We start from the raw sequence: 13,275 nt of genomic DNA, 5'->3' as shown, positions 1-13,275 counted from the left end.
GAAAAGGAAAACACAAAGGGACATCTTATTAAATAACAGTACTCACATCTAACACATGAGAACATATGATTATTTCAAAGTCTCTTCAACAAGTACAATCAGTATATCCCACAAAACTGCAATTTCTTCTACTTTTTCATGACCAAATAAACATATGATGCATAGTAAATGATCTGTGTTTTTGAGTATTCGGAGACGTTGTTTCTGCTCTGCACTAGGAACATCTTCACATGGTTGGCCTCATGTTGAGGTGAGAAGCAAGCTTCTGACCAAGAGACTTGTCAGCCTGTAGCATTACAATAATCATTAGTCATTTGTTTATGTTAACTGATCAATTCTTGCAGCAGAAACTATATCAAACACAAAACTCAGTCGCTACAAATTTTCATATGTATAGCATGAGATCACGGATAATGATAGAAATGATCATTAAATTATTCTAATCGCGTTTCAATTTGTTCAAAAATGAAATATTGACACCTGCTAAAAATGGCTAACGAGAAAAAAATTATTAAGAGAAAGAAATATAACATATTAAAAGGAAGCTAAGTGAAAAGTTCAGTTACTTTATATTATTATGTTCGTGGTATCAACTGAAAGTTGGTATCTCTAGGCATGCTTTATGCATCAGAAGATGGAAACTCTACCTGAGACCAATATGAGATCCAAATGCTGCGGATTTCGTAGGTTATCCTTGTGTCAGTCAAGGCCTCGACCCAACGACGAATGAAGCGCTCTTTCCTGAAAATAAGTATGAAAAAGATTTTTCAGAATGTAATATCACCAATGAATTAATAAAAACATCATGTGAGCCAAGTGAAACTCCAGCAGAACTTTTTTATTTTTTGGTACCTGTCTGGTGTAAAGGAACGGTATCTCTCCCCAGGCTGCTTGAAGTTATTCTCCTTTAGAATGATACACTGTGACAAATGAAAACAATGTGTCAGCTGAGAATATAAACAGAGGTGCGAGGCAGTCCCATTAGTACTGATAAAGTAATCCAAGTTCAAGCATTCGTTCATCGATTCTATCAGCAGTCCGGTGCATGAGCATTCTATGCCGCATTGCCACTGCTGTAAGAACAATCTAAGCCACCTATCTACAATTGGGACTTTTAACAATGTAGAAAATAGTAGAGAAACAAACCTTCTCACGCTTGCCAGATAAAATGCGAGGAGGAATTGGGTGCTGCTCTGCATGACGAGCAGGATCATACCTTGAAGGGAAATAATTGACCTGAAAACAATTCATCGTCAGAAATGATGCTATCATACTAAGATAGTACAATACAAATAGTCCAACAAAGCCACAAACTATTCATATAATTCCAAGGAGTATTAGGCTTAAGAGTTAGAGTGGAAGCTTGTTTGTATGGGTGAGAAAGAGAGAGTACCTCCTCATCCCTATGCATAATGTTCATGAAACCTTCATGGTGATTGTTGTGATGAGCGCACTTGGGAGCATTTGCTGGAAGCTGCAGATAATTTGGTCCAAGACGGTGCCTCTGGGTGTCAGAATAGGAGAAGATTCTAGTTTGCAGCAGCTTATCATCTGAGTAATATACACCAGGCACCACAATAGAAGGGCAAAATGCAAGTTGCTCATTCTCAGCAAAGAAGTTATCAATGTTTTTGTTCAAAACCAAGCGACCCACAGGCTGCAATGGTATGATGTCCTCAGGCCAAGTCTTGGTCACATCAAGTGGATCGAAGTCGAACCTGTCTTCCTCATCAGGGTCAATTGTCTGAATGAAGAGCTTCCACTCGGGGTAGTTTCCAGCTGCAATTGAGTCATAGAGATCCTGAGTGGCATGACTGTGGTTAGCTCCACCAACTCTTATGGCATCCTCTTCCAATAAACTCTTAACTCCACAAGTGGCTTTCCAATGGAATTTGACATAGCGTGCTTTCCCAGCCTTGTTGATCAAAGTGTAGGTGTTTACACCAGAACCATCCATGTGCCTGTAATCCTGAGGAATACCTATGTCATCAAAGAGAAAGGTGAACATGTGCAAGCTCTCAGGGTGGTGGGAGAAGAAGTCTAGTATCCTCCAGTTCTCCTGAATATGTGACTTGGGATTGGGCTTCAGAGCATGAACCATGTCAGGGAACTTCATTCCATCACGGATGAAAAAGACAGGGAAATTGTTGCCCACCAAATCAAAATTACCCTGATGAAAACAAATGCAGAATTAGTAAAATGTTACTTGAAATAAAACAATCAATCTTGATTCTTTAATGGAAAGGATTCCTTTACATATATATATATATATATATATATATATATATATATATATATGTAGAAACTCGCACCACTCGAGCGAGAACATAAAGAAGGGTAAAGAAAAAACAGAGAGGGAGACATGAAGCTCGTAGCTTAAAGAGTGATAATTAGTGAGTTTATTGTGCATATTACAGCCACATGTATGTCAGCAATACATAATCTCAGCTTGCTAGAATAATAATCTCTGCTATTTTTTGGTTAACTTGCTAGTGTTACTTAATCTCACGTTTTGTAAAAGCAGAAGTCAAATCTGAAATTTAAACTCAGCTTGAAATTTGAATGCTAAAAGCCCTTTCCAGAGAAGCAAAAATGTATAATTTTCCTTATGTACAAAGAAAGAAGTTAATGTTCATTCCATACGTTTAACTAGCATGCTCAAAAGATATTATATAGCAGGAAATGAAGTTACCTCCCTAGTGTAGAACTTGACAGCAAAACCACGAGGGTCTCTAAGAGTTTCAGGACTGCCACGTTCATGAATAACAGTAGAGAACCTAACAATAACAGGGGTTTGAACTCCAGGAGCTCGAAGGAAATCAGCACAGGTAAGATGAGAGATATTATGAGTTACTTCAAAGAACCCTTTTGCACTTGCACCTCTAGCATGAACAACTCTCTCTGGAATTCTTTCCCTGTCAAAATTTGCAAGCTTTTCCACCAAATGATAGTCCTCCAGCAAAATCGGCCCTGCCAAAGTAACAAATGTTAATCCAAGTTAAGCCAAACTCAGTTCATTTTTTTACGGATATAAGCACAATTATGACTTACAAATTGAAACTTTGATTACCTCTGGACCCAACAGTCAAGGAGTTGTTGTTGTTCCAGACAGGAGCACCAGAGTTTGTAGTGAAGAAAGGAGAATTATAGGCGCTTGATGGTCGAAACTGCACCAATTAAAACATAAAAAAGAAACTATGTCAGTAACCAAGTTAAGTTGTTTTTCTTTTTTGGATTTGGTTTGTGCTAGTGTGTGGATTAAGAAGAGATACCTTGTAAGGATCCATTGATGATGGATGTGTTGTTTGAAGGTGAAGAGAAGAGCTCTCTCTCTCTCTCTCTCTCTCTCTCTCTCTCTCTGGTTAAGGAAGAAGGAAAAGAGTTTTGCTTAGAGCGAAGAAATGCTGTCTGTCTGTTTAAATGTTTATAATGCGTAGCAAATCAAACTACCAATTTGACCCACCAGAAGATCTCTACAGTGAAAAGGGTTACTTTTAGGCAATTTTTTTTTTTAATCCATTTATTAAATAAATAAATAAACATTACATAGTAATATAAATATTAATAAATTATATATAATTAAAATCTAAAAGACTAATTTATTTTAATTTTATAAATTGCTTTTGAGCGTTGACTAGTGAAAAGTTAAATGATTGGACAAGTAATTACTGCTTGTAAATTATATTAATTTTCATTATTAATTTAAAATTTATAAAACTATTTATTTTTTCATTTTTTTTAAAATAAAATTAAAATATACATGTAAAGTTGAATAAAAATAGTATTCCTAGCTCAAATGGAGGAGCGATTGTTATTAGAGGTAGAAATTTTGAGTTTAAGTCTCACTTTTATACTAGGTGAGATTTTATTTTTTATAGTGAGTGTTAAGTAATTATTATTTTTATTGTGTAACCCATAACTAATTGGACTTTTTATTAATAAAAAATAAATTTATGGTATTATTTTATATATATTGTAATATTAAATTTCTTTTTTATTTTATTTTATTAATTATTATTTATCGGTAATAATAAATTAATTATATTATATTTAAAATCTAGTTTAATTGATAAAATATATATTTTAGAAAATAAGATATTTTGAATTTTTTAAATTTTTTATATATACTAATAGAATTTTTATTTTTATTTTTATAATACATATAAACAGAATGACTATAGTCTATTATGTAATTTAAAGTCCATTAGCTTTTTTATAAGAAAACATTATTCCTCATATAAAAGTTGTATATCTATTTTCATATAATAGAAAATTATTTCATTCATTTCAAGCAATAAACAGACTGTAATTAATATTGATAAATAATAGAGAAAACAATTTAAATTAATTTTAATTTTCTTTTTGCCATAGAAATGAAACGTTTGCTCCAAGGAAAAGAAAGAGATGGGTTTTGGGATAAGATTTGATTTATTGAAAAACTAAAAAAAAGGAGGGAGGGTTGGTTTTATGAGAACGTCATGGCTCCACTTCTCCTTATCTAATATTTATTTGTTTGTAAGCAGCTAAAGGAAGGAAAGAGGATGATGATCCATCACCTTAAAAAATGAGCCTTTTGGAAATAACTAATTTTATGTGGTCAATAATAATTTATGGCCAGAAACAATACCAAACTTTTGGAAGGAAACTTGAAATGGGCCACCCCTCTACCATTAGCCACAAAGCCCAGATGTGGTGCAGAAGTAGAACACACTTGCCCTTTACCTTAGTTTTTGTGGCTCATACTTCAGAGTCCAAAAAATACATTCCTCTGCCTCTTTCCATGATGTTGATGCTCAAAAGCCTCATCAAAGCATGAAAAAGGGCAACAAAAAAGAGCAGAAAAAGAGAAAAAAGAAATTCCCCATAGAAACAAACACATTTCATTAAAAGTGGTGGGGATTTTCATTTGTTGTTTTTTCTCCTTTCTAAAGAACAATCAAAATAGATTTCTTAGGATGTGTTTGGTTTGTATTTCAATTAGTTGAAGATCCATTCCACACCATATTTTTTTGGTTTTTAGTATGATTTAATTTTTATTTTATCGAAGCATCAATATATTGCTCTTGATTCTCCGACTATAAAATTGAGCTTAATATACACAGATGTATTTCTTTTCTAGTTTTATTGAAGACTTTTTCTAAAAAGATAAAATAATTTAAAATTTCAAAGTCATATATATAAAGGTAAGCAAAATTAAAAAAAATAAATCTATAATTTAATTGGATTCTTTTAATTTATTTGATTTAGTTTTTATAAAAATCAGAATTAATCAAGTTTGGATCAATTTTAAGTTAAAAGATTTACATTTAACCGAACTAACTAAATTTCTTATACGAATTAAAATATTTAATTCTTTAAGAGGACCTTATGCAGTTCAGTTTATTCAATTTGTCTTTTTTCGATTTTACTTTTTATTCAATTAAGTATATATTTATACAAAATTTGATTCATTTAATTTAGTCTTTACTTCGGTTTAGTTTTGGTTCGTATTATAAATCTTTCCATTTGTTTGGCAAACAAAAAAGAAAAAAAAAAAACAGAAATCAACTGCATAGAAACAGACAGATTTCATTGAAAATGGCAAAGATTTTAATTTGTTTTTGAAAGAATACAACAAAATAGATTTCTGAGGACGTGTTTGGTTTGGTTTCAATAAGTTGAAGAGTCATTTAACACCACATTTTCATTTTAGTATGCTTTGGTGTTACGTATTGATTTTTTTTTTTTAAAAAAAAAAAATATTCTTTTGAATAATAATTTTTATATTTTTGTTTTTCATTTTGTAGAAGCACCAAAATATTGCTTTCCATTCTTCGCAAGAAAAGATATTGCTCTCGATGATGAGTAAGCTCGTTTCATGGCTCAATTATCGGTTTACAATTATGTATAAAAATCAGCTTCCTAAAAAGTGTAATTGGTTAGAAAAGATATAAATATTGCAGGATTGAGGATTAATAAATACATATGGCTATTAATTTAAAAATAAATATTAAATATTAAGAAATAAACGTAAAAAATCCATTTCTAATAATCATTGATGATGTTGATAGAGTAGGAGTCTGTAAATATATAAAAAGTATATTTTCACTCGGACATATCAACTTAAAAGTGATGAATCAAATTTGAACATTAGACTTATTCTTTTCATCATTCTCAGCATTCCTATATAAAAAAAATATAATAAAAAAAAAAACTCAATGCATATATTACTTTATAGAATGAGAATTCGATACCTTCATAATAGAAAATCTATACCCTTCTCAAAAGAACGCATTAGTATTTTATTTTTCGGTGCCATTCACATTCAAGTTAATTACAAATATACCTTTTTAAAAGTTATCACTTCTAAAAAACTAAATAGCAATGTAATTAAATTGAACCGACTCAAAATAACACCAAATTCAATATAGATTCGATCAAAAAATTTGAAGCTCAAAATTCTACTGAAATTCAATAGAATTTAACTTTCACAGTTTAAAGGATGCTTAAATTTAATAGAACTCGACCTGAAAATTCAAAAATAAATTTTTCTATAAATTTTAATTGAATTTAAATATACTCGCTTGAATTTGAAATATAAATATATATTATATTAAATAAAATAGTAAAAGCTCAAGTAGACTTGCGAGCATTCTACATTAAGTATAAAGAAGTAGAAATTTGATTCGACAAACTATTTAAATAGGTCAAGTTTGAATTTCATTCGATTAAATCTAAAATAATATTCAGTTTGTTTTTGCAAATCTCAAATATCTCACAAGTCAAAATTGAATTGCTTCACTTACACTTTTAGCTCCAAACATCAATTTCTCATTTATGTCACTATTCGACCATCAATTCACATCACATTATCAAATCCATAACCAACTTTAAAGAATCATCATCATTGAGTATCAATATTATCTATTTCTCTTCCATTTCTCGATTTAATTACTTTTCTTTTTAACGAACATTGGATTAGGATTTTCTCACCGTTCTGTTTTATAAATTTCACTATTATTTATTAATGTACAAAGTTTGGTCCTCGATCACCTTGAGAAAGACAAGTTAGAGGAATGAAATCAACAAGGAAGAACATAGACTTGGCGAAAGAAGCCCAACCTTTATAAATTCTTGTGTTTGCTTTTTGTTCCTTTTAGTTAAAAATCAATTCATTTTATTATTAATTGGAAATTCAACTAGTCGTATTTTTATACTTATCATAAATAATTTCGTGTGTGAATCTCTTAGACATATTAGTTAAAAGAAATAAATTTTTTTCGCGATGATTTTGTTTTTTTATTTTTTTTTTTTAACTTTTAACAATTCTAGCCCAAATTATAAAATTAGTTGAGGTCTTAACCAACTATATATTTTAGTCGAAGTTAATAATTATTATTCTATTAATCTTAATTTTTTTATTTATTCATTTAAAATGTAATTTTTAAAAAATAATTATGAAAAAGATAAAATCAAAACAATATATCAAACTTAAGTTGATGAATGAAATTCAAATTAAGAAAATTAAATAATAAAACCTATAAATTGATTTACGATTTTGAACTTAAAAAATAAATCATCAAATGGAAAAAATTAAAATATGTATGATATTTATAAAGGTTTTTTTGAGAATTGATTCAGATTTATTCCAAAGAAAGAATGGATATATGCCATCTAAGAGGCAACAGCCTCTGAGTTCAGCAAATTACAAAGATGAGGTGGGACTTGCTCTTCTAGCAACTAAGTAGAAGGAGAAAAACAAAAAGTATGCTGCGCTAAAATATTTATAAAGTTGTTGTAATTTTAAACTAGTATCTTAAATACATATTCAACTTTATTTTCATTGAGAATCATTATAAGCATACAACTAAATGCATATTTAATGTTTCCTTTCTAAAATTTGCTTTTATTTTTTTTTAAATTAAACTAAAGTTGATACGAAAATAATTAAAACTATTTAATTTGGATAAAAAATAAGGTTAATTTCATGATTCAAACAAGAATTAACAAAAACTGTAAAAATCGCGAACATTCAGATTTCTTTCAATAATACACCAAACTTTTAATTTAGCCATTTCAGCATACAACATAAGATTCGGATTTCTTAATTCATCAAAAGAAATCTAATTCATAATTATTGATTTGTCATCTTGAGATAGCAAACATGTTATACTCGACCACCTTCACTAATTATTAGCATTATAAAGAAAAGTAATTAGATTGTTATGATAAAATTGAAAAATTCACAAGTCAGAGTATATATCTTGTTTGCTATTTTGGTATTATATAAATTAATGTTCTTAATGACCATATTGGATTAGTAACTTAGTATGTTACTATGACTAAGAATGGTTTACAATGAAAAGTATCTCGTTTTCATACAATATATGTAATTAAAACTTTCACATGAAAGATTCTTAAAAAACAAACGATATAATTCATAAATTGAAAGAAGAAGATGAGTGGATAGAGAGAAGGAGGAGAGGAGGTGAAATTAATTGTTAAGGAATATTGCTATAATCTCTTCAGTATTTGAACTTAGATCTTTCCATAAACTTATGGGACAATTGATAGTTTTCTTTCTCGAGAGACTTTTGCTTGTTTATTCTTGCCATACAATAATGAAGGATATATAATAATATAAATACTCACTAAATTTTGCACTTAGTTTCATTTTTAGTCAGAAAATCTAATTTGTTTCATTTTGGTCATCCAACTTTAAAGTTGTTTCAATTTAGTCACTTTACAAATAAAAGATTGACACATGGCAAAAAAATATTGTGACATGTCAAATTTTTATTAACAAGGTGACTAAATTGCAACCAAAACTAAAGTTAAATGATTGAAATAGAACAAATTAAAATTTTATGACCAAAATGAAACTAAGTGTAAAGTTTAGTGATTATTTATATTATTATCCCCAATAATGATAAAGTTTAAATTGTCTTAAAACAAATGCACTCTTGCAAAACCCCGAACCCTAATGGTATTGTGTATTCTCCCTTATTGATTTTTTTTTTTAATTTGGTAAAGATATTACTACACTTGTTTGGATATTTTTTTTAGTTCTGCAAGTGGTGCATGTTGATGTCAATTATACTTTTGTTGCTTTAACTTGAAAAGTAAAACCTCTCAAGTTTATGAAAGATTTCCATTAGTATTGCCAACGTTAAACTGCGAGTACTCCTTAGAAAGTCACGCATTTTGACATTTCTCTTAATCCAATACGTTTAACTTTGGAGTTCCTAAAACTTCATCACCAAACAACCAAAAGGTGATTTAAGTGTTTAGTTCTAACTCTTTACATATATCCTATTAGTCTCCCTATCTCGTTTCTATATGCAATTTGAGTCATTCATGCACCATCGTACCCTAGAGTGTTGCTATCTCAGAATCCTGCCAAAAGTCGCTCATTGTCCGTGCATCCTATTTTTGCTCCAGTGTCCACTTCTCGCCCTCATCGGACCACCTTTCTAGGCCAGGCCGTCAAAACAGTTATGGAAAGATCTAAAAGGTTAGAAGCGAATGTTATCTAATCCAAGTAAGGAGGTGCTTATAAAAGCAGTAGCTCAAGCAATTATCCTAAGTTATGAGATGAGTTGTTTTGGTACCAATTATTCCATGTGTAGAATTATAAAGCCTCATCGATAACTTTGGTAGGAAAATAATAGTTCAAATAAGAAAATATACACCGAATTAGCTAGGTAGGATAAAGGTTATAATGCTAAAGAAGAGGGAGGGTCAAGTTTTGAAAAACTTCATAATTTTAATCTAGCATTATTAGCAAAGTAAGGGTGGAGGTTATTGATAAATAGGATTTCTATATACCTAATTTCTTAAAGCCAAGTATTATTCCATGCTAGTTTTTTAGAATCGTATGTGTGGGTCAAAAACCAAGTTATACTTTAGTGTAATATTTTATGTGTGAAGGAAGTTTTAATAAAAAAACTTATGTTCACTTGTTAAAGATGGTGTGTCGAGTTACCAACAAGTTACGAACGAATCAATGATAACTGAGAAAGTATAATCAATGGTTAGAGATGGTACTTTGGTGTAATCACGCTTTCTCTGCATCCTCTAACACATCATGGACTTCTGATAGATGCTACGGTTAGTTTTTTTAATTGAAAAAGAGGAGAAATAATGGAAGCAAGGTATGGTTATAGCTACTTTCTTACCTTTCAAAGCTGGATCTATTCTTTAAATTCCTTTCAAAGCTGGACTTCTGACGTAATTTAATCAAATCGCCAGGCAATCTATAGCTTATAGTTCTTTTTTCATTCTTTCCAGCCATAACATCCCTCTTAGTCATCGCTTATCCATGGTAGATTTTTTTTATCACTCTCACCCTTTTTTGATCCGTTAGTAACTCGTTGCAATTTAGTGATGGATGATATTTATCACTAAATTATGTCATTAAATATAGAATTTTTTTTTATAGTATGAGATTCTGAATTCACATTAAGAATGTAAAATACTCGGTTAAACTAGATATCACATAGCTCAGCAATTGAAGGCTAAGGTAGCTCAGGTTCCTTCTAATTCTAATTTAGAAAGTTTTAGCAAAACATTTCATTTTTGCATTTTATTATCCTTCCTAGTCATAGCATTCTTTTATCCCTCTTAGTCACCGATTATCCGTGGTAGATTTTTTATTTTTCTTGGTCATCATTATTCGTCGGTAACTCTATGCAATTTAGCGATGGATGATATTTACTGTTAAATTATGTCATTAAATTTATATATTTTTATAGTGTGAGATTCTAAGTTCACATTAAGAATGTGAAATACTTGGTTAAACTAGATATCACATAGCACAATAATTGAAGACTATGATAGCTCAATTTTGTTCTAATTCTAATTTTAGAAAGTTTTAACACAAAATTTCATATTGTCACTTTCTTTTTATCCTTCTCAGCCATAGCATATTTTTTTATCCTTCTCTAGCGTCGTTTGTCTGTGATAGATTTTTCATTGCTCTCAGCCGTCAGTGATCCATTAGTAACTCATTGCAATTTAGCGATGAATGATATTTACTACTAAATCATGTTATTTAACACAGATCTATTTTTGTAGTATGAGATTCTGAATTCATATTAAGAATCTGAAATACTTAGTTAAACTAGATATCACAAATCTTAACAATTGATGACCATAGTATCACGTTCTTTTTAATTCTAATTTTAGAAAGTTTTAACATTTATATATATATATATACAATATTTAAATATTTAAAAAAATGTTGAAAGGAAATTAAATTAGAGAAATAAGGGTGGGATAAGATTATATATTATGGCACAATTATCGGATAGTCTCTCCTTTTTTTATGACTTTTGTTATAATTTTTGATATGCATTTGAAATTAAATTTTGTGTTCGCCTAAGAAATTAGATTTTGTAAATAAAACCTAATTTATATTTAAAAATTTGAAAATTGAAAAGAAGCAGAAGAAGAACAAAATATGTTTTATTGATTTGTAATTGTTGAAAAATCTTAAGCCCTTAAGTATATTAATATACCATACTGTGATTATTGACATCAACTTATTGTATTATTTATTTGGTCTAAACCAAAGTTGTGTGATATATTTTCTTTTTCTGGAAGGTTCAGTAATATAATTTTATCACAATCACAAAATTTGGTAATTAACTATATTTTATTTACTTTTTTTTTACTATAATTCAGTAAAAATTGTGGCCACAGTTTTTACTCTCATTAACTAAATTTGTAACTATATTTGTAGGCTGTGTTTACCTAAATGAGATTTTATCCCTTTTTTGTTAGTAAATTATTGCACAAATATACCTTTTCTGTTGTTTTATAGCAGTAAGCACCAACCCTTTCTCAGTAGAAACAATGAAGCCAGACTTTTTCATTTTTGGAAGGAAACACCAAATACTTTGAAACACAACTGAGCATGTGTACAACAACCATAGTGTATATTCATGAAATAAATAAGGAAAATCTGAGTGAGATTGACAAAATCTATAAAATTTAAATTAAGATGTCAAATCCTTAAGGATCCTCTGACATATATGTGCATTTAATTTAGAGATTATCTTTTTGGATTATGAATTAATGATACATGCTATCAAAAAAGTTCCAAATAAGCTTTTATTTTCTTCCAAATTTGAACAAACAAGTCCCTCCCTTTCACCATTACACTTGTAGAGCAACTTCATTTCTCAGTCTTGCTTTCATTTTTACAGGACAAAAGAAAAAAAGAGAAAAGGCATAAAGGAAGTGACTATAAAGATCAGAATTTTATAATACTATTTATTTAATTTTTTATTACATTTATGTAATTGTTAAAGGGACATACTCCTCATGTTTATATTAAATAAAATTCAACTTTTACATAGAGGACTTAATTCCTTAAAATCTCCTGGCAATGTCATTCACTCCATTAAGTTTTTTCTAAAGAAATTATAAGGTGCAAATGAAGCAATATTTCTTTGTGTTGTTTGGTGCATGAACCTGAATAAATGTTACAAGACTAAAAGGAAAATATAAGATATTACCCAAAAACATAAATCCTATTCTAATATGGCATGTTTATTTTCACTAAAATAATTGGTATATGAATCCAAAAAAAAATGTAATTCCAACTTATACTTTGATTATAAAACAGACATATATAGAAATATTTGTCATCACTGTGCTGTGCATTGAAAAATGAGGAGGTAAATTATGAGAATGTTACCTAAAATGTGCAAAATTCTCAGAAGAATAATAATGGTGATGACCAGAAAGAACCAAATTTGGGAAAAAGAAGGCGGATGGATATATACATAGCAGATATTGACAACTAAATTCTGAAGAAACTTACCAAAACTGGCCTCTGGTCTTTATAACCAGAATCTGTTGTCAATTTTTCCTTAAATTCTCATTCATTATACAGGACTCTGGAGATTAATTTCCACGTAGATTTATACTAATTAATTATTTGATTGGCAAGAAAAATAAAAATTTAGTCCAACATATTACGTGGGCATGTTTTTCCTTAAATTCTTACATGTTCATATATATATGTATATATATATATAGACATATATATTTTGTTGCACTTCAATTACACTTAATTAATTACAAGTATGGCTCAAAAAATACATAATCACAAAAAGTGAAATAGATCAATATATCGATACATTTATTGCACCTCGATTACACTTAATTAATTATAAGTATGACTCGAAAAAGAAGTTTTACTTTTCTTCAGTATACAAGAGGATTACTTTTGGAAATTCGAGACTGCAACACAGACTAATAAACTATAAAAGAAAAATAAGAGAACCT

General features: G+C 29.4%; 1 protein-coding gene across 1 annotated transcript; it reads right to left on the bottom strand.

Moving 5' to 3' along the window:
• LOC8268764 (catalase isozyme 2) lies at positions 1 to 3,431 on the bottom strand. The gene is made up of 8 exons (XM_002521663.4): positions 3,273 to 3,431; positions 3,071 to 3,167; positions 2,693 to 2,970; positions 1,394 to 2,170; positions 1,147 to 1,236; positions 853 to 920; positions 648 to 741; positions 1 to 286 (listed from the first exon to the last, which is right to left on the bottom strand). The coding sequence occupies exons 1-8, from the start codon at positions 3,285 to 3,287 to the stop codon at positions 227 to 229; spliced, it is 1,479 nt and encodes a 492-aa protein (XP_002521709.1). The 5' UTR covers positions 3,288 to 3,431; the 3' UTR covers positions 1 to 226.
• Positions 3,432 to 13,275: the final 9,844 nt, after the last annotated feature.

Source organism: Ricinus communis, chromosome 5, assembly GCF_019578655.1.
Source record: "Ricinus communis isolate WT05 ecotype wild-type chromosome 5, ASM1957865v1, whole genome shotgun sequence".
In the NCBI taxonomy this organism is placed as follows: Eukaryota; Viridiplantae; Streptophyta; class Magnoliopsida; order Malpighiales; family Euphorbiaceae; genus Ricinus; species Ricinus communis.
The sequence above is the reverse complement of the archived record's forward strand: the minus strand, read 5'-3'. Positions and strand labels throughout refer to the sequence as shown.

Coding starts and splice junctions, on each gene's coding strand:
- LOC8268764 (XM_002521663.4), bottom strand. Junction 2,171..2,692: donor TCAAGTTCTACACTAGGGAG/GTAACTTCATTT, acceptor TGTTTTCATCAG/GGTAATTTTGATTTGGTGGG. Junction 921..1,146: donor TATCTGGCAAGCGTGAGAAG/GTTTGTTTCTCT, acceptor CATTTGTCACAG/TGTATCATTCTAAAGGAGAA.